We start from the raw sequence: 25,645 nt of genomic DNA on the forward strand, positions 1-25,645 counted from the left end.
TACCAAACCCAACACGCTCCCTGCCACCAGCAAAGATGGATTGGTAGGTAGCAAATCCTGAGCAGTAAATTATATGTTAACGTGCACAAAATAAAGGCATATATTGTGTACATAACGCATATATAAAAGAGTTGAGCCCTATGCTGTACTATATTTCTACAGCATAATGTTATATTAATACATACTTTTTTAAAAACCATAATATGCATTCTTGAATGTATCTGCTTATGTGCTGGCAACTTTAGGAAACCTGGATTAATAATATATGTGCAGTGTTGTCTATCATATGAACAGGGATGGGAGCCTATGGCAATTTCGGTTTCTCCCAGTTTCTCACTTTTCCAATCTTAAATTCAGTTCCCCACATCCATTTGCTATTGTTTGTTTGCTTGCTTTCTTGCTTGTTTGTCTGTTTTAAAGAGTTGTCATGAAAATTAGCCAGCATTTAGTGAGAATTGTTCCTAATAAACACATTTTTTGGTATAAAAATTCATCTAAGAAGACATTTTTGAACGCTTTTTCCACAAATGCCTGCATTGTTATGCACACCTCATTCTTGTATTCATGCTTCTTGACTGGAGAAATGCATTACAAAATTTGGGGAAGTGCTAATTTTGAAATATGGCTGTGTTCCAGAGTTCAAATATTGTTCCAGAAAATGCAGATTTAGATAGGTTCACTTTTTAACGCAAACTGAATCAAATTTCACCCAGATCTCTAGCTCCAACGCACATCCACCACAGACTCTGTGGCCAGAATTTTTATCTGAGAAACGCAAATTGCTAACGGTGAGATGTTATTGAATCAGAACCCCCAACAAATCATCATGAGTTGCTTGGGCTGTGTTGAAAAAAGCCAGAGAGTATTAGGAAAATATCTTCAACATACCCCATACAACCCATGCTGACTTATGGGGAGTTCTGATTAAATAACATCTCACAGTTAACAATTTGCATTTCCCAGATAAAGAATTATGTATGTGTTAACTGCTGGTGGCTACTTTTAAAAAAAAAAAAAAATCTTAGAAGGATTTAGATTTTGATAATATCTCAGATACTAATAACACAAACTATTCTTAACTGTTCAACCCTGAACAGTATTAACCATTCATATTTAATGTGTATGTCCAAAATTGTATGGAACCTATAACACTGGGTAGTATGCAATGCTAGTCTTACTCAGAGTAAACCCATTGAAGTTACTGGATATGAATAACTGAGGTTCATTACTTTCAGTGGTTTTACTGTGAGTCAGATTTAGTTGAAATTGTTTTTCCCCTCTTTCTCCAGAGTTTGGATTATGTGCAATGGACCTAAATCACCCCAGACACGAACCTGCCAAAATTAAGTCCTCTTCTCTCTCGCTGATTTTGGTGAGAGAAGTTAAACATGTGCTGAATTCATTCTGATTGACATCAACAAAAAATCCATGGCTGCAATCCTACACACACACACTGAAGAGAAAGCAATCGTATACCCACTCACAGGCAAAGTAAACCCCACGTAAAGTGGATCTTATTTCGAGGTGAAAATACTTCGGAATATGCTGCAAATACGCTGAACATCTTTAGCTGGATTGTGAGTTAAGTGTGTTAAGAAAAAGTACAGACTTATTGTCATAGTTGTGTATAAAGCGGTTAAAATGACACTACAAAGTAACATGTGCAACTATATATTACCAACTATACAAATACTCTTCCCCCCCCCCTTCGTTTTTACAAAAAGCTTAATGCACGCACTTGTACAGTCTCTGGTTTCATTATTCTGTGATTCTGTGCTGCCATCAGGTTTTGTGCATTGTAACCGGTTTCAGAAAAAGAAATCTCTCACCCAGCCAGTCTAAGCGATACAAGAGAGCAAAAGTGATCTCTAGGTAGGAACCGGTAAATAAAAAGTTAAAACAGCTCTCAGTGTCAAACTCTAGAGAAGTAGAGAAGGAGTTTGGGGCTGGGGAGGGGAGGGGAGAGAGGATTTTGTTCCAAGGAAGAGCAGGGAAAAGTTTAGGAGCGGACAGCATTTTCAATCGCAGATCAGACCCAGTTGTAGAATTACTTACCTTCCCAAACAAACACACACGCACACACTTCGCCCAGAACGCCAAGGCACACTTCTCCAGGTGGGACCAGGATCACGCAGGCAGAGGAGATCTGCTCCGCTGGAGGAAGCAGACACAAGCAAGACCCAGAGCGGCTTATTTTTAGGCTGGTGATGGGGAGATCAGCTGCTGCCTCCTATCGGGTTTCCAAAGTGAACAGATTCTTCTTGCGTCTTTCTCACACAGGCACTGTGGCGGGAAGGAAACTAGGGAGAGAGGCGAGCGAGCTTAAAAGAATCACACTTTACATGGGTTTTTATCATACAAATTCCTCCTTCCTCTGTACTGAAGGGTACTCAAAGGAAGAGGGATGGGAGAACCTGCCAATTTTGGTTTCTCATTTCAAGTTCAGTTCCCCACATTTCTTCCATCGTTTTGTGACCGTTTTATATATTAAAAAGTCCTCGTGAAAATTCGTCAGTATTTTCTTGCACATCTCTCCTTATAAACGCATCTTTCCATGCAGTTTTGCCCAATATACACATTTTTGCAAAGCAATTTCCCCTTCTACCATGCATTTTATACATCCTATTTTCCCCAGCGTTATGCACAATTTACCCTAGTGTGTGCATTCTTGTACGCATTACTTGGCCAGAGAAATGCATTACAAAATTCAGGGAAGTGTGGGTTTTTATGGATGGCTGCTTTTCAGTTCACATGCTGTTTCAGAATGTGCAGATTATGTAGGTTCACCTACAGATGCAAACTGAATCGGATTTCTCCCCCAGCTGCACCAAAAGCGGCTAAATCATAATAATGCACTGGCTCCCGGTGGAGTACAGGGTCAGGTTTAAGGTGCTGGTTTTGACCTTTAAAGCTCTATGCGGCCTAGGACCCATGTACCTACGGGACTGCCTCTCCTGGTATGCCCTGTGGAGGACCTTAAGGTCTACAAATGGCAACATTTTGGAGGTCCCAAGTCACAAGGAGGTTAGATTGGTCTCAACTAGGGCCAGGGCCTTTTCAGTACTGGCCCCAACTTGGTGGAACGCTCTGTCACAAGAGACTAGGGCCCTGCGGGACTTGACATTTTTCCGCAGGTCCTGCAAGACAGAGCTGTTCCACCCGGCCTTTGGTTTGGACTCAGTCTGACCCTTATGTTTCCCTCCCCTTATGGTTTTGACTTTTAAAATGAGGCTGCATTTTAAATTGCATTTTAACCTGTATTTTATTCCCCCCCCTTTTTTTCTTATTATGTTTTTACTGAAATTTTATTGGTGTTAGCCGCCCTGAACCTGGCTCTAGCCGGGGAGGGTGGGGTATAAATAAAAAATATTATTATTATTATTATTATTATTATTACTCTTTCAGATGTATGATTTGCCAGTTCCCCCCTTTGGTAAGGCACCTTCTCCCTTTCAAATCTTCCTGACTGGAAAGCCCCCAAATGCTGCTGTTGCTGTTATTAAACAATATTTAAATAACAAATCATTTAACCAGGGGAGGGAAGCAGGAAAACAGGGAGGCAAACCAGCAAAAATAAAAAAAATAAAAACCCAAGTCAGAACCCGGTGATAGCCGTTTTCAGCAATGGCACAACTGCGGCATGTAATTCTGCAGAATAGACAAGCCCCACCCCTTATAGCAGGCACAGGCAAACTCGGCCCTCCAGATGTTTTGGGACTACAATTCCCATCATCCCTGACCACGGGTCTTCTTAGCTAGGGATCATGGGAGTTGTAGTCCCAGAACATCTGGAGGGTCAAGGTTGCCTATGCCTGCCTTATAGTGATGAGCACTTTCTTTAAGCTCATCGGCCGCATTCCCTTCCAGACCACCTTTCAAGGGCCACTTGTCAGTGGTGGGCGGAGCCAGAGGCAAAAGTGGGCGGGGCAACTCATGTAAATTTTACCTTTGTACAGTAGGTTCGTTTCTGTGCCCGTTCACATGTCCCCTCTATGTCCACCGTCCATGCAAGCGAGAGGCATTGTCGGAATTCAAGGACACATTCAATCCAGGAAAAACACTCAAGGAGGGTGGCAAGGCAGGGCCAGGGTCATGTGAGCTGGCTGGATCCACAGGTGGGAGGCATCAGCTGGGGAACCCCCAAGGGAAAGTTTTCGGGTTTTGGTTTTTAAAAATGATGGCCTTGCCACAGACTGAACCCAATGACTTTTTTTTTGCATATAAAGCAGTCTGCCGTGGTTACTTCATATTTGAACCTGTATAGTATGCATGTTGGATCCATTCCCATTTCATGTTATGAAATACAGTGGTACCTCGGGTTACATACGCTTCAGGTTACAGACTCCACTAACCCAGAAATAGTACCTCAGGTTAAGAACTTTGCTTCAGGGTGAGAACAGAAATTGTGCTCCGGCAGCACAGCGGCAGCAGGAGGCCCCATTAGCTAAAGTGGTGCTTCAGGTTAAGAACAGTTTCAGGTTAAGAACAGACCTCCAGAACGAATTAAGTACTTAACCTGAGGTACCACTGTATACACATGACACCTCGCATTTTAATCATTTCTGACATCCTCTTCTATTTTCAACAATAACCATTATTACAACTGCATATTTTTACACTGAACTGGTGTCATTGTTTCGGGAATATAATTAAATCTATATATTTAAAAAAATTAGTCGATTTTGGCCAAAAGGAACTGTTTTTCCCCCCTGCACCTATATCTACTTATGTATGCTGCTAAGTAGCTGTAAGTCAGTGCTACACTGGAGAAACTCCATGATTTTTAGCACCTTGTGAAAACAGTGCTGCATTTGCTTAGCTGTTTTCTGCATGCTCCCTAACTTCATTCTTCGCGTAACAGAGCTTGAAGAAACTAGGAGACCCCTTTGCTCAGAGTGCCTCTTGCGCATGGGAAATGCGACCGGCATCAGAGTGCCTGGTGCCTGTGTAATTGTCATGAGCTCTCCACAAATACGCGCTGCATTGCCTGAAACATTTTGTGTGACGTTCATGCTACAGCAAACCTTCCAAGTTGTGAATTACAATCCCATCTCTCTCTACCCCCCACCTCCGCCCTGCACTTTCCTCCCTGCCATCCCCATTCGCCTATTGAAAAGGGCTTACCGGGATCTATTGCGGCAATCCGAGGAACCCAGGTGGACACAGAGATGGCTCTCCAGGGATGCCATCTCACAAGACTGCAGCATGAGGTTTATGGAGCAAGACACACTGCCTTCTGCCGCCGGCTCAGAGCATGCAGACGGGGAAAGCAGAGAACAACCAAAGCCGTCATTTAAGCGCTTGCAAAGACAATGCTGTTCCCATTAATGTGCAAGCTTTATGCTTCAGCCATCTGACCTCCTCCAGGGGTGAGATGAGGGCACTCTCCTTCTCTGGCTTAAAAAGAAAGCAAAATAAAACGCTTTCTGTGGAGCTGGAGCAGATTAGGACACATCAGCACAGCTGGATTTCTATAGGTACCACTAGACACGCTATCAGTTTCCTGGTTTGCACGCACATCTAAATGGATTATGTGCATATTCTTTAAGAGTTTTCAATGCAAATAGCATTTGTTTTTATTTGTATACTGCCCAGCATACAGATATGTTGCAAGCTGCTTCACAATAGGAAAATTACAGGTGAGTAAGACCATGCAATTAAAGTGCTCTCGGAAAAGACACATATGGGATAAAAGGCAATCTCAGATGAGGTTCAACCCACTAATATCCCTTTAGTTGGAAATCTATTTGCTGCGAAATGGCGATCTACTCAAATTCCCATTGAAAAAGGATGGCTTCACAGGGTGTTGTGAAAATGGCAAAACATCCTGATCTAGTGAAAACAAGGCGATGGGGTGGTGGGAACAGCAATTTAAAGAAACACGATTTCCCTTTGTCAGTCATAAGGAAAAACGTTTAATTTGGAATCACCTGAAAACTTTTCCACCGCTGAGAAAACATTGTTAGCATAATTTATATTATATTTATATAGATGTTATCAATGCTTAAATGTTTAACTATTTTGGGGGAACTTCCATTCCTCACTACTATGAGCGAATAAAGAGCATGAAACCCACACTCAACTCCGAGTATATTTCAGCTTGTGCTTGGCTCTGCTTAAATTTAATGCCAAATGCACGCATCACCAAGATTGGCTCCACTAGGGCAGGCTTCCGCAAACTCAGCCCTCCAGATGGTTTGAGACTACATTTCCCATCATCCCTGACCACTGGTCCTGCTAGCAAGGGATCATGGGAGTTGTAGGACCAAAAAAATCTGGAGGGCCGCAGGTTGGGGATGCCTGCACTAGGGTGACAGGAGGATGTGGTTTTCAGTGGGAACCATTGCTTGTTGAGGGGCGGAGAAGGTAAAATACTTCTTCCCCTCTCACTAAACTCCCTACCATGAATACTTTGGCAGCATTCGGGGAAGAGAGAAAGGAAAAAGCCCACCACTGACATTGGTGCCTGGAAGGCTGCACAGAACAGGATGCGGCCTTCGAGCCGAAGGTTCCTTCCTCTTTTACAGGGCTCGTCCCAAAGTTATGTGAATTTACTATATCCATCATCCTGTGAGAAGATCATGTGGATAATATTTCCCTTATGACGACATCCGAATCCCATTAAGATAAGAGCAGACTGGAGCAAATGGTCAGCTCTTGTCTTCAAGAAAACCAGTTGCATGACATAGACGTGTGTAATAGTGTATCACCAGGACTAAAAAGATAATTTACAAGGAAAATTCCCAGAAACGGTTCTTATATTTCCCCAAGAGCTAAAGGGTGGGAGGAGATCTCTCAGTTCTGATTGCTGCACTTGGCACACCCAGCTGAAAATGAGTTCTGCTTCTTCTCTGCATTCATGATTTACATTTGCTAAAGGTAAAGGGACCCCGACCATTAGGTCCAGTTGCGAACGACTCTGGGGTTGCGGCACTCATCTCGCTTTACTGGACGAGGGAGCCGGCGTACAGCTTTCGGGTCATGTGGCCAGCATGACTAAGCCGCTGTAGCACCCTGCTTGTGGTTAACGCTTAGCTGGAATGAAATATTCAACGCAGCAATAGAGAAATTAAAATAGTAATTTATTTGTCAGACAAATAAATAAGAGGCTCAGTGGTACGTGGTTACCAAGCTCTGGCCTGGCCTCCTGCCATTCTGGCCAGCACTTATATTCCCTTAATCCAGCCCCCTTTGCTCCTCCTGTGGCTGCCTCTGTCCAATCAGCCTGGTTGAAATTCCTATTGGCTGTTTGCTAGAACCAATCACAAAAGATACACCCACAAAAGATACACCCATTTCCTTGCCCTTATAAGGGAGACAAAGAGCTATATATATGACATATAAGTAATAATATATCTTACATGGAATCTTAATTACCAGCTCACCTCTTGCCCTTCTTGCCCTATTGCCTTCTAAAACAGATGTTTAATCTTACATTTTTATGTTCAACAGATGTCAAGGATCTTGAGTTTCACATCAACATTGAAAGATTTCCTTCATTTAATGTTTCTAAACAAATGCCTGACAACCATATATCAAGACTGCCCGGATGGCGTCCTCTGTCCGGCAGGGGGGCTAGGCTGGTGGCTGACTTAATTTCAGGATAAATACAACTCTTACAACCATATGAAATAAGAATCTAGCATTCCTTAAATCCTTTGCATAATTACATTTAAGCCAATATATTTAAGCTAATATATTTCATACATTTATCATAGGTAGCCTCTTAAAAGAATAAAGCTTCTCAAAGTGAAAAGGAAGGAACTCAATAAAACACAGCTTTTAAAAGAAGCCTCTTCAGTTTGCACCTCCCCCTTTCCCCCTCCTCTCCAGCCTCAAAATAAAATAGGAAGAAGCTGCTTCTTCTGCCAAGCCAGTTGCCTTTCCAACATTTAACACATTTTAACCTTTTTTAACTCTCTTAGTTTAAGAAACAGCTTTAGAAAAAGACTTCCCCCAAAAATGTTCTCTTTCCAGCTAAATGTTTCTCCCCATTGCTCCTGGCCTTTTAACCTTAGAAAGAAGATCTGGCTCATTTTACTGGGAGGCACATTGGTATTATCTTCCCCATTCCTAATGGTGTTTTCTCAGCCTTGGGGCAGCATATGTAATTCTCCCTTTTTATGACTTTGAGAATTGTTTTTCTACTATAAATCAATGGGGCCCTTCTTGTCTTAGGAGGAAAAACATCTTGCCAAGGTTCTTTTAGGCAGCTGGTCTTTTGCCTGGCATGAAACATTTGAAAATCCTTTTTTTAAGCTCATTTTTAAATACAAGCCTTGATTGAAATATATAGAAGCTTTGATAAAAATGCAGGCTTATGATTAGATGCCTCACCGCTTCTGGCAAACCAGAGCAGCGCACAGAAACACCGTTTGCCTTCCCGCCAGAGTGGTACCTATTTATCTACTTGCACTTTGACGTGCTTTTGAACTGCTAGGTTGGCAGGAGCAGGGACCGAGCAGCGGGAGCTCACCCCGAAGCGGGAATTTGAACCACCGACCTTCTGATCGGCAAGCCCAAGAGGATAAGTGGTTTAGACCACAGCACCACCCGCGTCCACTAACCACCATTGTTTTCCATGGGCCTGTACTACTTCATTTGTACAGAAGGAGGTGCTGGGATTTGCTGCTGGGATGGCTGCTGCAGACAGCTCAGTGGTCCAAGGTTTTGCAATGGGTTTTGATGACTGCTGGGAATGCTTTCGATGCATGTTCTCAAAGCACCTCGTCCTATTTAACCCCCAAAAAAGGCTTCAAAAGTTGTGTTAATTTACATCTGAGTTCAGCACTGAAATGGCCTCAGTTATCTTAATAGATGACCTCTATATCAGGAGAAAGGTGGGAGAGAGCACAACCTCATTGTTTATCCTTGATCTCTTGGTGGCTTTTGGTACCGTTGCCCATGATATTATTCTGGATCTGTTCTGTAGGCTGGAAGCCCCGCTGCTAACTGCATTATTCTATTCTATTCTATTTATTGAATTTATATACCGCCCTATACCCGGAGGTCTCTGGGCAGTTCACAGAATAAAATCAAGATATAAAACCACAAAATACCTAATAAAAAAACCAACAACAACCTAATAGCCCCCCCCCCCCAAAAAAAACCCCACAAATTTTAAAAGGGCATAGGATGTAAATCGGATCAATCAAAGGCCGGATTAAAAAGGCATTAGGGGATATTAGGAATATTACCAACAGAAATTAAGAAAAACACAAGACCACTGTTTATGTACGCAATCACGGCTGCAAGAATACTTGTAGCAAGAAGTTGGAAATGTGAAACAGCCCCAACAATAACAGATTGGCAAACACTCATGATAGAGTATCTCCAATTAGCAAAGCTGACTGGAAAAGTCAGGGGAGCTTTAAATCAGAAAGTATACGGAGAATGGAAAATATTCAAGGAATATATAAGATTATATTGCAAAAATGATGCCATCCTAGCAGAATTGAATGATACTTGTGTACAATAAATAAATGGAACAAACATCTTAGCAGAATGTATGGGAAAAAAGATATAAAACAAAACTGTGCGGTAAAACCATGACAATAGAAAAAAGTATAATGAGAACGATTGGAAGTTTGTTTTTTTACAGAAAACTTTATTGGATAAGACATGATGTTGCATAAATATCTGGTTCTTTATTTATTGTTATTTTTCCTTTGTTTCGATATCTTTAAACCCTTTTCTGCCCTTTTTTGATGTTATGACTTCTTTTTTCTTTTTCTCTTTTTCTTTCTTTGTACCTAATTTTGTTATACCTACCTTTGCTGTATGACTGTATTTTAAAACAATAAAGACTTACTGGTGTTTTTTAAAAAATAAAAAGATAAAAAGGCGTTAGGGGGATTTCTCTCCACCCCATGGAAGTTATGCCTTGGTCCCACCTTGCCCATCATTCTCTTTAACATCCCTGTGAAGCTACAGAGAGGTGTCATCTGGGGATCTGGAGCACAGGGTCACCAATATGCAAATGTTATGCAGCTCTACCATACGAATCAGGCAAGGCTGTGCAGGCACTGGGCCAGTGACTCAAGCCAGTAACAGGTTGGGTGATGGCCAATAAACCAAGTCTGCATCCCAACAAGGTGCCATTGTCCTGTCTGGAGAGAACCAAGGAGAGCCACTGATCCGTGAGCTGTTTGCCTCTGGATCCTCTGCAACATTGCAAGGGATCATGAGGTTCAGCCACTTTGCTAAGATTTGCTGGCTCTCCAGAGCCTCTCAGAGAGGAGGCTGAAAGATAGATAGGGAGTCCTACTGGTTTTGTGGCAGCTGAATGGTGCAGGAGAAAGGAGGAATGGACTCTGAAACCCATAGACCCTAAAAGAATCATTATGGCAGTTCTGCACTTTAGCTCAGTTAGACAGAGACACAAAGCCAATTTTTGCTTCCAATTTGCCCCCCATTTTGCCTCCCTGAGGAGAAAGTGAGAGCTGCCTATGGAGTTAATGGGAAAATCCATGATTTAGCACAGCTTTAGGTGGAGGAAATCAGCCCGATTCTCTTTCCACCACCACTCCCCCCAGGGTATCCTGAGTGATGGATTTCCATTCCCTGACCTCAAGTCTTGGGGCACAAGAGGAGATTCTTTTAAACATCAAGCACAGACTTCACATGGACCTTGTAGATGGGGAGCAATCCAACATAGTGTGCACTAAGACCTCCCTACTGGGTGAATTCAAAGACCAACATTTTGCGAGACCAACAGCCTTGAGGAACTGATGGCAAGAAGCCCCTCAGGCCTTGAGATTCGGGAGAGGAATGTAGGGCGCTGCCTTCCATCTTGGTAGCTCTTCTTCAGGCAGAGGACATTCCCAGCCTTATCCGGAGTTGTCAAGGATCGAACCCGGGACGGTAACAGAGATGCGGTGCCACTGAACTGCTATGCTCCTTCTCCGTAAGAGAGAAGCAAGCTCCCCCCTGCCCACTTGTGGCCAGGCTGCACTCTGCAGGACTTGAAAATTTACTGCAGGAATGACTAGAGGATAAGAACCCAGGGAGGTTGTTAGGATAAAAGGTGAGGGCATCACACAAGCTGCGTTGCAGTGAGACACAGTGAATTAAAGGCACAACCTCCAGACTTCCCTCCCTCTCTTCCTTTAGACTGGGGCAGTGATGGGGAAACTGCGGCCATCCAGATGTTGATGGACCACAGCTCCCATCATCCTTGACCGCTGACTATGCTTGCTAGAGCTGATGGGAGCAGGAGTCCAACAGCATCTGGAAGGCACCGGTTCCACATCCCCGAACTAAGATAAACCCTGCTGCAGGCCTGCTTTGCCAAAGACCAGCTCTGTGTTTGTTACATCTATAATCCTCCTTTTGCCCAGAGAGCTCAAGATGATGTACATAAGTTCTCCTCCCCATTACAGCTGGGCGATACAGTATCAGCTTTTCAACATTGTGGTATATCACCAGCTGAACATTGCGGTTTGGCGATACAGTGGTACCTTGGGTTACATACACTTCAGGTTACAGACTCCGCTAACCCAGAAATATTACCTCAGGTTAAGAACTTTGCTTCAGGATGAGAACAGAAAGGGCGCGGCGGCAGCGGGAGGCCCCATTAGCTAAAGTGGTGCTTCAGGTTAAGAACAGTTTCAGGTTAAGAACAGACCTCCAGAACGAATTATGTTCTTAACCCGAGGTACCACTGTATACCGCAATTTTGAGAAAATGAGTTGCATTGGCCTCAGCCTGCAACTCGCCGGATGAAATTGCTGCAGCTCTCACTAAGGGAATGGAGGGAGTTTCACCCCAGCACCTAGTGGGCTGGGATAAAGCAACTTGTTTGTATGGCTCAGCTGGGGTACGGGAGGGCTCCCCATCCCTAACAGAGCCATCCCCCACTCATAGTTGAATGGCAGGGCAAGGGGAGCATCAGGGCTCCTTTGCCAGGCAGAGGGCCTTCTCAGTAGTGGCGCCCACCCTGTGGAACGCCCTCCCATCAGATGTCAAGGAAATAAACAACTACAGTGGTGCCTCGCAAGACGAAAAGAATCCATTCCGCGAGTCTCTTCGTCTAGCGGTTTTTTCGTCTTGCAAAGCAAGCCCATTGACGGCTTAGCGGATTAGCGCTATTAGCGGCTTAGCAGATAAGTGGATAAGTGGCTTAGAAAAAGGGGGGGGAGGGAAAAACCCCCGCAGGAACTCGCAAGACATTTTCGTCTTGCGAAGTAAGCCCATAGGAAATTCGTTTTGCGAAGCACCTCCAAAACGGAAAACTCTTTCGTCTAGTGAGTTTTCCATCTTGCGAGGCGTTCGTCTTGCGGGGCACCACTGTATCTGACTTTTAGGAGACATCTGAAGGCAGCCCTGTATCAGGAAGTTTTCAATGTTTGATTTTTTTTATTGTGTTTTTAATATTCTGTTGGGAGCCGCCCAGTGTGGCTGGGAAAACCCAGCCAGATGGGCAGGGTATGTATGTATCGTTGTTGTTTAGTCGTTTAGTCGTGTCCGACGCTTCGTGACCCCATGGACCAGAGCATGCCAGGCACTCCTGTCTTCCACTGCCTCCCGCACTTTGGTCAAACTCATGCTGGTAGCTTCGAGAACACTGTCCAACCATCTCGCCCTCTGCCGTCCCCTTCTCCTGGTGCCCTCCATCTTTCCCAACATCAGGGTTTTTTCTTCTCTTCTCATGAGGTGGCCAAAGTATTGGAGCCTCAGCTTCAGGATCTGTTCTTCCAGTGAGCACTCAGGGCTGATTTCCTTCAGAATGGATAAATAAATATCCAAATAATAATAAATAAATATTATTATTACTGCTCTGCTGGGGATCAGGGGCCCTCCCCATCCGCAGGAGAGTCATCCCTGGTGCCAGCGGCCACCAACAGCTCTCTCATCCTTCATGATCCCCTTTCAAAGCCATCCAAGTCGGTGGCCACCACTGCCTGCTGTGGCAGGGAGTTCCACAGATTAACCATATCCTGCATGAAGAAGCGCTTCCCCTTTTATGCGTCCCGCCCTAGCGAACTACACTTCCCATCATCCCCGGCGCAGCTGCCGCGCAGGCGCACAACCCTTATTCTTAGAACCCCTTGCCCGAAGCGAGGTTCATGAAGCCGCGCCTCTTTATGCTTCCCGGCATGCTCTTCGAAGGGGCGCGGCCTACTGACGTGGCTGCCAAGGTTTTTTTTTTTCCCCCTCAGCAGGCAATGGCCGCGCCAGCCGCTGATTCCTCCTCGAGAGGGCCCGCCGCCCTCCAGCCGGCGGGAGATGCCGGCCGGCCGCCGCTGCATATGGCGGCGCTGGTCTTGGCTCGCGGCGGCAGCAAAGGAATCCCGCTGAAGAACATTAAGCTGCTGGCTGGGGTCCCGCTGATTGGTTGGGTGCTGAGGGCAGCCCTCGACTCCGGCGTCTTCCAGAGGTGTGCGCATGCGCGATTGCCATTGCCCTTCCCCCCCCCCACTTCACCCACCCAAGGAGTGGGAGTTCTTTTGTCTCCAGGCGAGACTTCGGGTTTATTTTGAGACTCTCTGTAGATTGGACAGATGAGTTGGGGGGGGGGAGGGAATGCAATTCAGTGGAGCCTTTTTCTTTTTCAAATTTCAAAGCAAGGCTTTTTAGCTTAATTTATATATAGCCCGGGCTTGCTGTGTTTTTTTGTGGTTTTTTTCATTTTTAAAAAAATGACTCTTGTGTGTGAATTTATATATCGCTTGATTGTAAAGTGGAGGGAAACCACAAAGCGGCTTACAGAAAGAATGAAACAGTTCTTTTTTTGTAACTAAACAATGACAGCGTAAAAACATCTATTCCACTACTTACTGGTTTGCCCATTCTAGAAGGACTTAAGAGCAGCCATGTTCAGACACTTAAATCCCCCACTTGGGAGATCGATTAGGTCTTTGATTAACTTTTTATTAAGGGACAGTTCCTTCTACACCTCTGGAAAAGTGGCCTGTTCTGTGGCAGTTTGAAGGAGAAAGGTTTTGTGGGGACGATCTGATTCTTCAGGGGAGCAGAATGTGCCAGATTGTCTGCTTCAAATAATTATTTTAACTGTGCAATGTGTTTTAATCTGTTTTGTGTACTTTATCTTTTGCAGTGGCTTCAGCCACACAAATAGTATTTATTTTAAAATAAAATAAAAGTCCAGCAATTTGCTAGATAGATCTAAAACGACACAAACATTTCACAACAGTACCCCATACATATAAAAACAGTCAAAAGTTGTTCCACAAAGGCACACCTTTGGGTGGATGCCCAAATGACTATATGCAGTGGTTGGGGTGGAAATCCTCTCCAGAACTGGTATAACTGCATCTGGAGCTCAGTGGTGTGTAAAAGTTGAGAGTGACAAGGACTTCATTGAGTCAGCTGTGCTTGAATGGGCCTAGTTGCCTTTTGTTTCCTTTATCCATGTCACAGTTGAAGGACTGTGATTGTCATGTTCCCAGGGCTCTTTGGAGGGGGGTTGGCCTAGATGACCCTAAGGATCTCTTCCAACTCAACAATTCTATGATTTTTTTTCTGGCGATAGACTCTTGGACATGAATGTTGCCTCGCTTTTATGCAGCGTTGCCCGCTGCACCTTCCTCTCTCCTTTCTTCCTTTCCAGCTGAAAACAATAAACAAATAATTTTTTAAAAAAATGCATAGGATCAGTCTGTCTTATCTGTTGCATTTAACAACTCATTTTTTTGATACTGAAGTCGGCGTCCCATGAGTCTTCCATTCTGCCCTCTTGGATATTATTCCCACACATGAGATACCAAATCACTTGGCTGTTTACAGGCCTGCCACTAAGGCTGAGAAATGGAGAACCTGTGGCCCTCCAGATGTTGTTGGGCTCCAACTCCCGTCAGCCTGGCCAGCCGTCACAGATTGATGGGGGCAGTGGTCCCGACGACATTCAGAAGGCTGTAGATTCCTCATCCCTGTCCTAGGTAAGCAGCCTCAGGCCAGTATACCTGAAGGAGCATCTCCACCCCCATTGTTCTGCCTGGACACTGAGATCCAGTGCTGAGGGTCTTCTGGCGGTTTCCTCACTGCGAGAAACCAAGTTACAGGGAACCAGGCATAGGGCCTTCTCGGTAGTGGCCCCTGCCCTGTGGAATGCCCTCCCGTCAGATGTCAAAGAGAAAAACAACCACCAGACTTTTAGAAGACCTTTGAAGGCAGCCCTGTTTAGGGAAGCTGTTAATGTTTAATAGACAATTGTGTTTTAATACTTTGTTGGAAGCCGCCCAGGGTGGGTGGGGAGACCCACCCAGAAGGGTGCGGTATAAATAATAAATTATTATTATTATTATTAATTGGTACAAAGGAAGATGTGAACATCATGCAGCTGCATTAAATGTCCTATGTTTGCAAGGTTTTCCTCTCTTGTGACTTCCGTTCTCGGTGGCTTGTAGGGAAATAGCTTTGATCCTTCTTGTCTGTCTGGGCAATAACTTGTTGCTGCTGCCTTCTGCCTGCCGGTAGCGTGTGGGTTTCCACAGACCACGACGAAATCGAGAAAGTGGCCAAGCAGTTTGGGGCAAAAGTCCACCGGAGAAGCTCAGAAGTGTCGAAAGACTCCTCTACCTCCCTAGATGCCATCGTGGAGTTCCTCCAGTATCACGATGGTATGGCGTCCACCTTTGTTTTAAAAAGTATCTATATTTTTATATCCCCCCCCCGCCTTTCTCAAGGCATCTTAAACGTTGAAAACAAATAATATATCAAATCACCATCTTTAAAATTTAGACAAGAGGCAAAATAAGGCAATTCAGATTGCAGTGATTTGCACCTGAAAAAAAATTGAGTTTGCGTTGGAAATTGTTCTGATTCAGCATGTTTATTTTACCTGCATTTAGTAAACAAAGCTAAACACTTTGAAACTGCAAAGCATACCTAATAATTGCATTTGCAACTGGCGTGCTGTCATTGTTTCTAAATAATTTTATGAAATTATGAAATTGACACACCTCCCCCCATCAGCTTGCTAATTCATGACTTTCAGTTCAGTCTTGTAAACAAGTCTGCAAAAGTTACTAGCTTGTTTTTGGTTTGTTTGTTTTTAATATACCAGCCTTTAGGGGACCAGCAAAGAATGGAGCTCTGCCCCTCTGGCTCACCTGTGTGAAATTTCATGTTGCCAGTGGTTACCAGGCTACTGGCTATATTCAGATTTGGTCCTGCTAAAGATAATAGCCTGCTCATGTTTTGGATTTCCTCTTATGTCTCCGCCTGAACTTTTTTTTATGTGGTGCTGGAAATGCTATTGATTCATTGTGAGTAATATTGCACACTGTTACCTAAACACTGTGATATTCATCTCCTCTGTGCCATTCTCTTCTCCTTTCCCCTCCCCACTTCAGAGGTTGATGTCATAGGAAATATCCAAGCAACTTCCCCTTGTTTACATCCTACCGATCTTACCAGGGTGGCCAAAATGATCCACGAGGATGGCTTTGATTCCGTGTTCTCCGTCGTCAGGCGGCATCAGTTTCGGTGGAGCGAAATAAAAAAAGGAGGTGAGCGGTATTGCTTCTCATAAAAGCATTCAAGCAAATAGCAATTATTATTGTTTTAATCATTCTTACCTGTGCATAAGTGCCATACATAGCACAATGCAGTCCTCATGTCACACACCCAAACTTCCTACTATTCCAGAATCCCACATAGACATTTTTTCCTCCGTCTATTCCTATTAGACTGATCCTCGATCTTTAATACTAGGTCTTCAGTGGTCATTTTGAGTGATTGCAGTTCAGATTGTGTCGTTAGGCTAGCGTTAAGCACTTCATTTGCATTATATCGGCTCTGCGACCAGATACTATCTCAACCTTAGCTTCAGGTGGCTGCAGAGCAGCAGTCCAGCCATTTGCTAGAGCCAGTCTTATTTTGGCAGTGAGTTGCTCTGAATCTCCTCCTTTGGGGCCATTGGAGGTCTTTACGCCCTTTTGCCTGGAAACGCCAGGCGCCATGTCTCCTACACCAGCTTCGTCCGACAGCTCTGAGTAATCAGCCTTTAGAGCATCCTGGAGATCATAGAATTGTAGTGTCGAAAGGAACACCAAACTCCATCTAGTCCAGCCCCCCTCAAGCCTCATTAATTTGCTTTTGGGACTGCCAGGTTAGATTTGATGTGATTTAAATCAAATCGATTTCAATCACTAGTCAGTAAGACTTGATTTAAATCACTAGTCAGTAAGACTTGATTTAAATCTTTTTTTTTTTTTTACAGAAAGACTCATTCTTGCTGGTATAATCTTAATATTTACAACCAGATGAAGGTTTCATTTTTGGAATAATAAATTTTCAGAGTAGTTTTTGCAGTTATATAAAAAATTACTGATTTTGATTATACTATTAGAAATACATTGTCAGATAATTATGAGGTTATTGTGAGGTTTAATAAGTTAACTGTTTATATTTGGACAACTTTCCTGCTGTACTTTATTGGAAAGGGACAATTTATTTAAATAAAACAATAACATAGCGTATGTATCCATGTTTGTTAACTGATGTGGTTAAATGGTTTAAAAAAACCAAAAACCTTAGACTGAGTTTTAGCACACATGAAAAACTTAAAACAAATCCTTATTTCCTGATGAATAGCCCTTGGACTATAATGTAACTTAAATAGAAAACTATCTTTAAAAAGATTTTTTCTCCAAAAGCATTTTATTTTAAAAATCTGATTTATTTATTTTTTTAAAAAAATCAATTTTATTTATTTATTCATTTTAATCATTGATTTTTATCCACCCTGGGGACTGTGAAAGCCCCACATGGAGAGGTCTCAGAGAGCTGGGAAACAGCATCATTGCATGCATTAATCCCGAGGGTAGCAGAGATTCAAAATCGAGCTGCCCTTCGACTTCTTCTTTTGCCTCTCGTCTCTCTCTCTCCCCCCTGCTTTTATCAGTAAGTGAAGTGACCGTACCTCAAAATCTGAATCCGGCCAAGCGCCCCCGCCGGCAGGACTGGGACGGAGAGCTCTATGAAAACGGGTCTTTCTACTTTGCCAAAAGGCCCCTGATCGAAAAGGGGTACTTGCAGGTTAGTGCAGATGTTGAGCTGGGAATTTTGTCCTTCTCATCTTAACAGTTTTTTTTCTTCTTTTTTTTTGAAATCGTGTTCTAAGGTGAGCTTAAGACTCCTGTCTCCTGTCTCAGTCCAACACTCTTAACACTTATTTCAATGCAGATCCCTTCATTGCTCTTTAAACACCTACATTATTTGAAGGAATCCTGGCTGGCTGTCTTCTCTCCTGTCCCATTTCCCCACAAAAAATCCCCCTACAAAGCTATCATTTGCCTCAAAGGTTCCACTGTGAGCCTGTGTAGTATAATACTTAATAAACAAATATGTTGCAATGGCACTTTCTGGGCAAACACCAGCCTTTTTTGCTGGCTGGGGGGGCTTATTTGGCAGGAAAATTGAAAGGGGAGAAGGTTTAGAACTTCCTGCCTGGGTTGTGGCAGGAGGCAAATGTTTGAAAGCAGTGCTTATCTGATATTTTAATGATACCACATCCAGTAATCTGGCTGCTGCATTTTGGACCTGAATTGACACTTCCTAGCCGTCTCCAAGGGTAGCCCCACGTGGAGCACATTGCAGTAGTCCAGTCTGGGCTGGCACATGGGGTGCAGTGGACAAGATATGAACCTTGTCAAGTTAAAATAAATAAGTGGAAAGGTGTAGGAGGAGGCTCCAGTGTAGCGCAAGACCAGAGAGACTTTAGTTCGCATTCACACCTGGCTAAGAAAGCTACCAGTTTGTCTTGCTTAGGCGCTTAAGCTCAGGTCTCCTTGAGACCCTTCCAGGAAGCATTAAGTGGCAGACTTCCTTCCTTCCTTCCTTCCTTCCTTCCTTCCTTCCTTCCTTCCTTCCTTCCATGTTGCGAATGCCTTCTGCTGCTGGAGAAAGGGTTGGGTAGAGGCCCCTGCTGCTCTTCAGGTGGTTGCATGTACCCCAGAGGTCATTTGACATGAAATACCACATGCTGGCATATTCTGCCCTTCCTCCCTCTCTGCTTCAGCCAAACTGACTGGCATGTTCTTTTAATTTTGCTTAGGGTGGGAAAATGGCTTATTACGAAATGCGCGCCGAGCATAGCGTGGATATAGATGTTGACATTGACTGGCCCATTGCAGAGCAAAGAGTCCTGCGGTAATATATGTGTATATTTCATTTATTTGGCACCTCCACAGTTTGCTCCAATTTGTATTACATGTGTTTGTTTTAAGGTAAAGGTAAAGGGACCCCTGACCATTAGGTCCAGTCGTGACCGACTCTGGGGTTGCGGCGCTCATCTCGCTTTATTGGCCGAGGGAACCGGTGTACAGCTTCCAGGTCATGTGGCCAGCATGACTAAGCCGCTTCTGGCGAACCAGAGCAGCACACGGAAACGCCGTTTACCTTGCCGCCAGAGCGGTACCTATTTATCTACTTGCACTTTGACATGCTTTCGAACTGCTAGGTTGGCAGAAGCTGGAACCGAGCAACGGGAGCTCACCCCGTCGCAGGGATTCGAACCGCCGACCTTCTGATTGGCAAGTCCTAGGCTCTGTGGTTTAACCCACATATAATTTTAGTGTTCATGTTATGCTGTTCACCATTGTATGGCAGTCTTTTGCTTAATGTTGATGGTATGGAAATTTTTACCCTTTGCCTTGTGGGGCAGCAATGGGAGAAGAAAGGGCTGAGGAGGAAACCCTAGTGCACAAATCCAGACTGGTGTCCCTAAGACTGTTGGATGGTGCCTTGTACGCCTCCTTCCAGCATCTCCTGCAGCCAAGCTGGTGTCAAATGTATTGCTCTGTTTTCCTTTGGACCACATCAGCAAGGCTGGGGGGGGGTCTTGTTGTCTGGGCAGCCCAGGACCTCCAGACACACTGTCCAGGCTCCAGGAGAGGTCACTTTGGTGCTGCTTAGGCAACTTACCAGTTTCTGCAGCCACAGCAGGTGCTCTGATTCTCCAGCAGTTTGACTTCACCCCTAGATGTGCACTCCATTGTCTCTCGAGACATACGGATGCCCACAACAAAAATGAATTTTTTGGAAATGATTAATGTTAATTGCCTTATGAATTTTTAAATTGAAGAGTGCTATAAAAACATAAATAAAATTTTAAAAATGGCCTCGGTCCTGTATACCTGAAGGAGCGTCTCCACCCCCACTGAGATCCAGCGCCAAGGGCCTTATGGCGGTTCCCTCATTGCGAGAAGTGAGGTTACAGGGAACCAAACAAAGGGCCTTCTTGGTAGTGGCACCCGCCCTGTGGAACGCCCTCCCATCAGATGTCAAAGAGATAAACAACTACCTGACATTCAGAAGACATCTGAAGGCAGCCCTGTTCAGGGAAGTTTTTAATGTGTGACATTTTAGTGTATTTTTGGTCTCTGTGGAAGCCGCCCAGAGTGGCTGGGGAAACCCAGCCAGATGGGCGGGGTACAAATAATAAATTATTATTATTATTATTATTATTATTATTATTATTATTATTATTATTAATGTAAGGAATACATACCTAAAATGTCCGGCCACACTGTGGCCCAGTTTTCATTGAGGTTGAAAACCTGTGCCTGGGCTATACCACTCCATCCTGCGATTGGGGATTCACACGATCAAATGCTTCCTATATGCAAAAATGCCCTCTTCAAAGGAAAAAAAAATCAAGTAGAAGGTGTGGCGATCACACAGGGTCCCCGGACGTTTCACCGTCTATTGATCCCTGTGCCACCACTTTATTTCTTGCTGCCACCACCCAGGCCCTACCTGGGACAATACTGAGTCTAATCAGGGTTAAACTGAAACAAAAACTTTTGTTTATTTATTGCAGTTTAACAAGCGTGTGGTTTCATAAACAGTATCAGTCAATTACATTCATGGGGTGCCTATCCAGTCCTATAACTTTCGCTACCTGCTCTCCCTCACTAAACCACCTCTCAGATTTTTACTTGTTTTTCCTAGCCCCTAACTGTTCCTGACTCAGCCTATTTCATTACACTAACTCAACCTACCCACAACTCTATCCCAATTCACTCCCACTCCACCCAGCTCCCAACGAACTCTCCCCTTTGCCCCTCCCAGAGCTGGTTTTATAGTCCCACTGACTCTACCCCCCTGGGTCCTGACTGGGCAACCTGTTTAACTATTTCACTTCCAGCACTCTCTCATCTGTTAACGTCACAGAAGGCTAGCCTAGCTTCCTTTATTCCTGACACCTGCTTGTTCAGGGAATCATATTAGAGGAAAAATATATTGGGTGGTTTAAAGACTCTCTCAAGGCAAATCTTAAAAAATGTAGTATAAACACTAACAACTGGGAAACACTGGCCTGCAAGTGCTCCAATTGGAGAACAGCCTTTACCAGAGGTGTCATGGGCTTTGAAGACGCTCAAGGGAGAAAGGGAGAGGAAGAAGGCACGCTTGACAGACCCTCACCATGATCAGCTTCTGCCCAGAATCCAATGTCCCCACTGTGGAAGGACGTGTGGGTCCAGAATTGGCCTCCAAAGTCACTTACGGACTCACTGTTAAAACCGTGTTTATGAAAGACAATCTTACTCAGCTACGAGTGATCGCCAAAGAAGACAGAAGTGGTGCAGCCCAGAGGCAGGTTTGTAACCTCAGTGAGAATGAAGTTCTTACTGTCTCATTTGTTTCCCCTTTCCCCAGTCATGTGAGATTGCATAGCAGAGGCAAATGTCACACACAAACACACAGACGCCAGCCCCTTATTTATGATTGCCACATCCATATTTCCAGGTACGGCTACTTCGGTAAAGAGGCCTTGAAAGAGGTGAAGCTGCTGGTTTGTACCATTGATGGATGCCTCACCACGGGCCACATCTACGTCTCGGGAGATGAGAAGGAGATTCTTTCCTATGACGTCAGGGATGCGACTGGAATCCGCCTGCTTCAGAAAAGAGGTGTCGAGGTGTGTCTTCGCTTCTTGCAGCTGTCTTGCAGTTGATTCACCTGTCAGGGTTGCCAGGAGGCTTCCTTTGTTGTAAGGAAAGCAAGTTTCTAGATCTTAGCATTTCGGGGAGAGAACCTCAAATGGCTCAGCGTGGTTGGGACTTTAGAAGGGGCTTAGCGAGGCTTTGTTGCCCTGATTAAATGCAGCCATTTCTCCCATCTCCCGCTAAACTCAGGAACTGCACATATGAGTTCACAAAAAGAAAACATCCCAGATTGCTGCAATAAGATTTGTTCCAACAAGATTTTATCATGTTATTTTTACAGGAGCTTTTCACGTTGCAAAACTATTGTGTAAAGTTCCTGTAAAAATAACAAGATAAAATTCACTCCCCCAGAAAACAGTGGTACCAACCAACCCAGGCGACTTTTTTTCTTTCTTTTTTTGTATGTTTCTATTATTACTATTTTGTGGAAATAATTTTTATTTGATTTTACAATTACAGAGTTATAACAATACAAAATACATATCCATATATAGAGATTTCTTTGAATCTCTAGACTTCCCACCTTTCCCCTCCATGGGCCCTATTATAAACCTTTTCAACTGCATATTATTTCATCATCCAAATTTGATGTCTTTTCATTTTCATCCACAGTACAGTGGTACTGCAGGTTAAGTACGGAGGTCCGTTCTTAACCTGAAACTGTTCTTAACCTGAAGCACCACTTTAGCTAATGGGGCCTCCTGCTGCTGCCGCGCCGCTGCTGCATGATTTCTGTTCTCATCCTGAAGCAAAGTTCTTAGCCTGAAGCACTATTTCTGGGTTAGCGGAGTCTGTAACCTGAAGCGTATGTAACCCGAGGTACCACTGTATATTCTACATTAGAAGTGTTATAGTGTTTTCATCTGCTTATAGTGGTTTCTCCAGTAAATTATAAATTTTCCCCATTCTTTTTTGAAGTTTTGTTCTTGGTTCCTGAGCTTTCCGGTCAGTTTTACCATTTCATCGTAGTCCATCAGCTTATTTTGCCATTCTTCTCTGGTAGGGACTTTGTCTTTCCATCTCTTAACCCAGATGACTTTCAAAGAGGAGCAGACTATTGGTGGCTGCTAGCTGTGCTGGAAACTATGCTCTGTGAGAGGCCTGCAAGAGGAGATGAACTCCTCTTCTGGCCTCTAACATGCTCTGCCTCCACAATTGAAGGCAGCCATGGTTCTGAATACCAGTTGCTGGAAGTTGCTCAGGACAGGATAGTACTATATAATTATTATTATTGTTGTTGTTATTATTATTATTATTATTATTTATTATTTATACCCCGCCCTTCTGGCTGGGTCCCCCCAGCCACTCTGGGCGGCTGCCAACAAAAGACTAAAATACAATAACCTATTAAACATTAAAAGCTTCCCTAAACAGGGCTGCCTTTAGATGTCTTCTAAAAGTCTGGTAGTTGTTAATTTCTTTGACATCTGGTGGGAGGGTGTTCCACAGGGCAGGTGCCACTGCCAAGAAGGCCCTCTGCCTGGTTCCCTGTAACTTGGCTTCTCGCAGCGAGGAAACCGCCAGAAGGCCCTCGGCACTGGACCTCAGTGTCCGGGCAGAAGGATGGAGATTCACGTCCCCCTCACGTCCCCCTTGCTCACGTCCCCCTTGCAGGCTTCCTACAGACACCTGGTCGGCCACTGTGAGAACAGGATGCTGGACTGGGTGGGCCATTGGCCTGATCCTGCAGGCCCCTCTTGTGTCCATAGGTGCGGCTGATCTCCGAGAGGGACTGCTCATCGAAGACTCTTTCTGCCATGAAGTTGGGCTGTGCCGCGGAAGTCAACGTGGCTGACAAGCTGCTGGTCGTAGAGAAATGGAGGAAGGAAATGGGGCTTTGCTGGAAGGAAGTGGCGTATTTAGGTGAGGCCTGATCTCCACCTGAAAAATCGGGCTCTGTGCTGTATGTCAGGGATGGGGAGCCTGTGGACTACAACTCCCATCATCCCTGGTTATTAGCTGCACTGGCTGGAGCTGCTGGGAGCTGGAGTCCATCAACAACTGGAGAGCCAACCCACAAGCTTTTATTACATACACTATATTGCATGTGGGATGGAAGGGCGCCAAATTTTGGCCTTACCTCCAGCACAAACAACAAGGCAGTGGTGCAGTCCGTGGGTTCCATGCCAAGGTTGGTCTGCCCTGATCTAAAGTATCTATGACAGCTCTAGTCGAAGTTTGCATTTAAGGGTTTGGTGTGTGTTTTTTTTTTTATGTGTTTGGTCTAATCTAGGGATGACCATCCTTTGACCTTCCACACACTGTTGAACTACAGCTCCCATCAGATCTGTAGTCCAACAACATCTTGAAGGCCACAGATTGGCCACCCTAGAGAATCTCATCTTCTCCTGAAGGATACAAGCAAAATTATGACGCTTACCAAGCAAAGGCTCCTGTTCCCAATGTGCTGGGAAGTTCTCCTGCTCAGCTGTGATTCCTTCAGTGCAGGTGATTGGATTAGATGACCCCTGGGAGGGGGGTCCCTGTTCCGTTGAGCATCCTTTTAGGCTGTGAACAGCGGGACTGTTGTGGCGTCCAGTCTGCTTCCACTGAGCCAACCTGCTTCTCCTGGCTACCAGCAGAATATCTTGCGCAGTGGTGTGCCTGTGTGGAAGGAATCTCAGCCATGCAGTAAAACTCTCGTACAACAGCTTCTCTATTCTACAAACCTTTATTGTACAGCAGCAGAAATAAACAGTTCGGCCAGGAGAGAGCGAAGGCATGGTGCTTCTCCTGTCGCAGCAAAACAGAAAGTAAAACGTTCACATAACAAAGATGCGAACACACCCCCAGTGACAAGACATAACATCCCATGAGCTGTTAACCCTATAAGCTCTGGGTATCCTCACAGTCCCTTCCAACTCTCCAATCCTATGAGCCTATGAAACCTTAGGTTTTGTGGTGTACTGTTGCAAGCACCTTCATTGTCATGGGAAAGAAACTCTGAAGCTTCGATGAATGAATGCTTGGAATCAACAGTCTTCTACTAGCGGTGGGCTTTTGTTGTTAGGGTCCTGATCGAATATGTGTCTCTGTCGCTGCAGGAAATGAGGAATCGGATGTGGAGTGCCTGAAGAAAGCTGGCATGAGCGCCGTCCCCGCCGATGGCTGCCCTGCTGCCCAGAAAGCCACCGGCTACATCTGCAAATGCAACGGTGGCCGTGGCGCGATCCGGGAGTTTGCAGAGCACATATTCCTCCTAATGGAAAAGGTGAATTCAGCTGGAAAGAAGCTCTGCTGATAAAATTCTGAAAGCTGCCACCCTTGGGGAAGCAGTCTCCTAATTCATTTCTTATCGTTCACTCACTGTGCTCTTTTTTTTTTTCTTTTTGACATTTCATGGATCCCAAAAGGGCATTCTCAGGAAATTGTAAAAGCATGGATTTCCAAGCATTTAAATCAGATCATCATGTTTCCTGTTGTGGTCCCATGCTGGCATAAAAAAAGCCAGCCAAATCAAGCCAATATTGCAATATAACTCAACATCATGGGTCTTGCTGGAATGTTAAAGTTTGCAACATTCATGTCTGCCTCTCTGGGGGCGGACCTGGGTTTGTCTTTGGCAAATGTGATTCTTGGTGGTTTGGGTGTTTTTGAAAGGCAAATGTAGGATATTATCAGTATCAAATGCTATTGTGCAAGGAACGGATTTGATGGGAAGGAGGAGGGGCCGTTGTTTTCAAAGTTCAGTTCCTTGCAGAGATAATAATAAGTTATTATTTATACCC

General features: G+C 44.5%; 3 protein-coding genes across 13 annotated transcripts in view; 1 reads left to right on the forward strand and 2 right to left on the reverse strand.

Moving 5' to 3' along the window:
* The window catches only part of ABCC9 (ATP binding cassette subfamily C member 9), an 87,785-nt gene extending 85,565 nt beyond the window's left edge, over positions 1-2,220 (reverse strand). For 4 of the 10 annotated variants that reach the window (XM_081879624.1, XM_081879622.1, XM_081879623.1 and 1 more), the window contains exon 1: positions 2,056-2,219. The gene's annotated coding sequence lies outside the window, so the exon portion shown is untranslated. Of the gene's footprint in view, positions 1-1,334; positions 1,454-2,055 lie in introns of all 10 variants that reach the window. The other 6 variants (XM_081879620.1, XM_081879627.1, XM_081879626.1 and 3 more) reach the window with 3 other exon arrangements.
* LOC309351961 (sulfotransferase 6B1-like) overlaps positions 1-25,645 on the reverse strand; it is a 121,360-nt gene that overhangs the window by 77,705 nt on the left and 18,010 nt on the right. The gene's annotated exons all lie outside the window — the stretch shown is intronic.
* On the forward strand, positions 13,120-25,642 carry CMAS (cytidine monophosphate N-acetylneuraminic acid synthetase). Of its 2 annotated transcripts, none has more exons than XM_081880084.1 (8): positions 13,120-13,378; positions 15,439-15,581; positions 16,317-16,472; positions 17,870-18,003; positions 19,022-19,116; positions 21,718-21,889; positions 23,627-23,780; positions 24,151-24,267. In XM_081880084.1, exons 1-8 carry the CDS (start codon positions 13,167-13,169, stop codon positions 24,165-24,167), a joined length of 1,083 nt encoding a protein of 360 aa, XP_081736210.1. In that variant the 5' UTR covers positions 13,120-13,166; the 3' UTR covers positions 24,168-24,267. The 2 variants fall into 2 exon arrangements, with proteins under 2 accessions (XP_081736210.1, XP_081736209.1); XM_081880083.1 differs by lacking the exon at positions 24,151-24,267 and adding an exon at positions 24,962-25,642 and having other exon boundaries at positions 13,121-13,378.

The sequence above is a fragment of the Podarcis erhardii genome (genome assembly GCF_964252035.2).
Source record: "Podarcis erhardii genome assembly, chromosome: 10".
Classification (NCBI taxonomy): domain Eukaryota; kingdom Metazoa; phylum Chordata; class Lepidosauria; order Squamata; family Lacertidae; genus Podarcis; species Podarcis erhardii.

What these genes read in the sequence shown, in the direction of transcription:
- CMAS (XM_081880083.1), top strand. Translation starts at nt 13,167, where the DNA reads ATGGCCGCGCCAGCCGCTGATTCCTCCTCGAGAGGGCCCGCCGCCCTC. An exon ending in GACTCCGGCGTCTTCCAGAG is followed by an intron (nt 13,379 to 15,438) that starts GTGTGCGCATGC and finishes GCCTGCCGGTAG; the next exon opens with CGTGTGGGTTTCCACAGACC. An exon ending in GAGCGAAATAAAAAAAGGAG is followed by an intron (nt 16,473 to 17,869) that starts GTGAGCGGTATT and finishes TGCTTTTATCAG; the next exon opens with TAAGTGAAGTGACCGTACCT.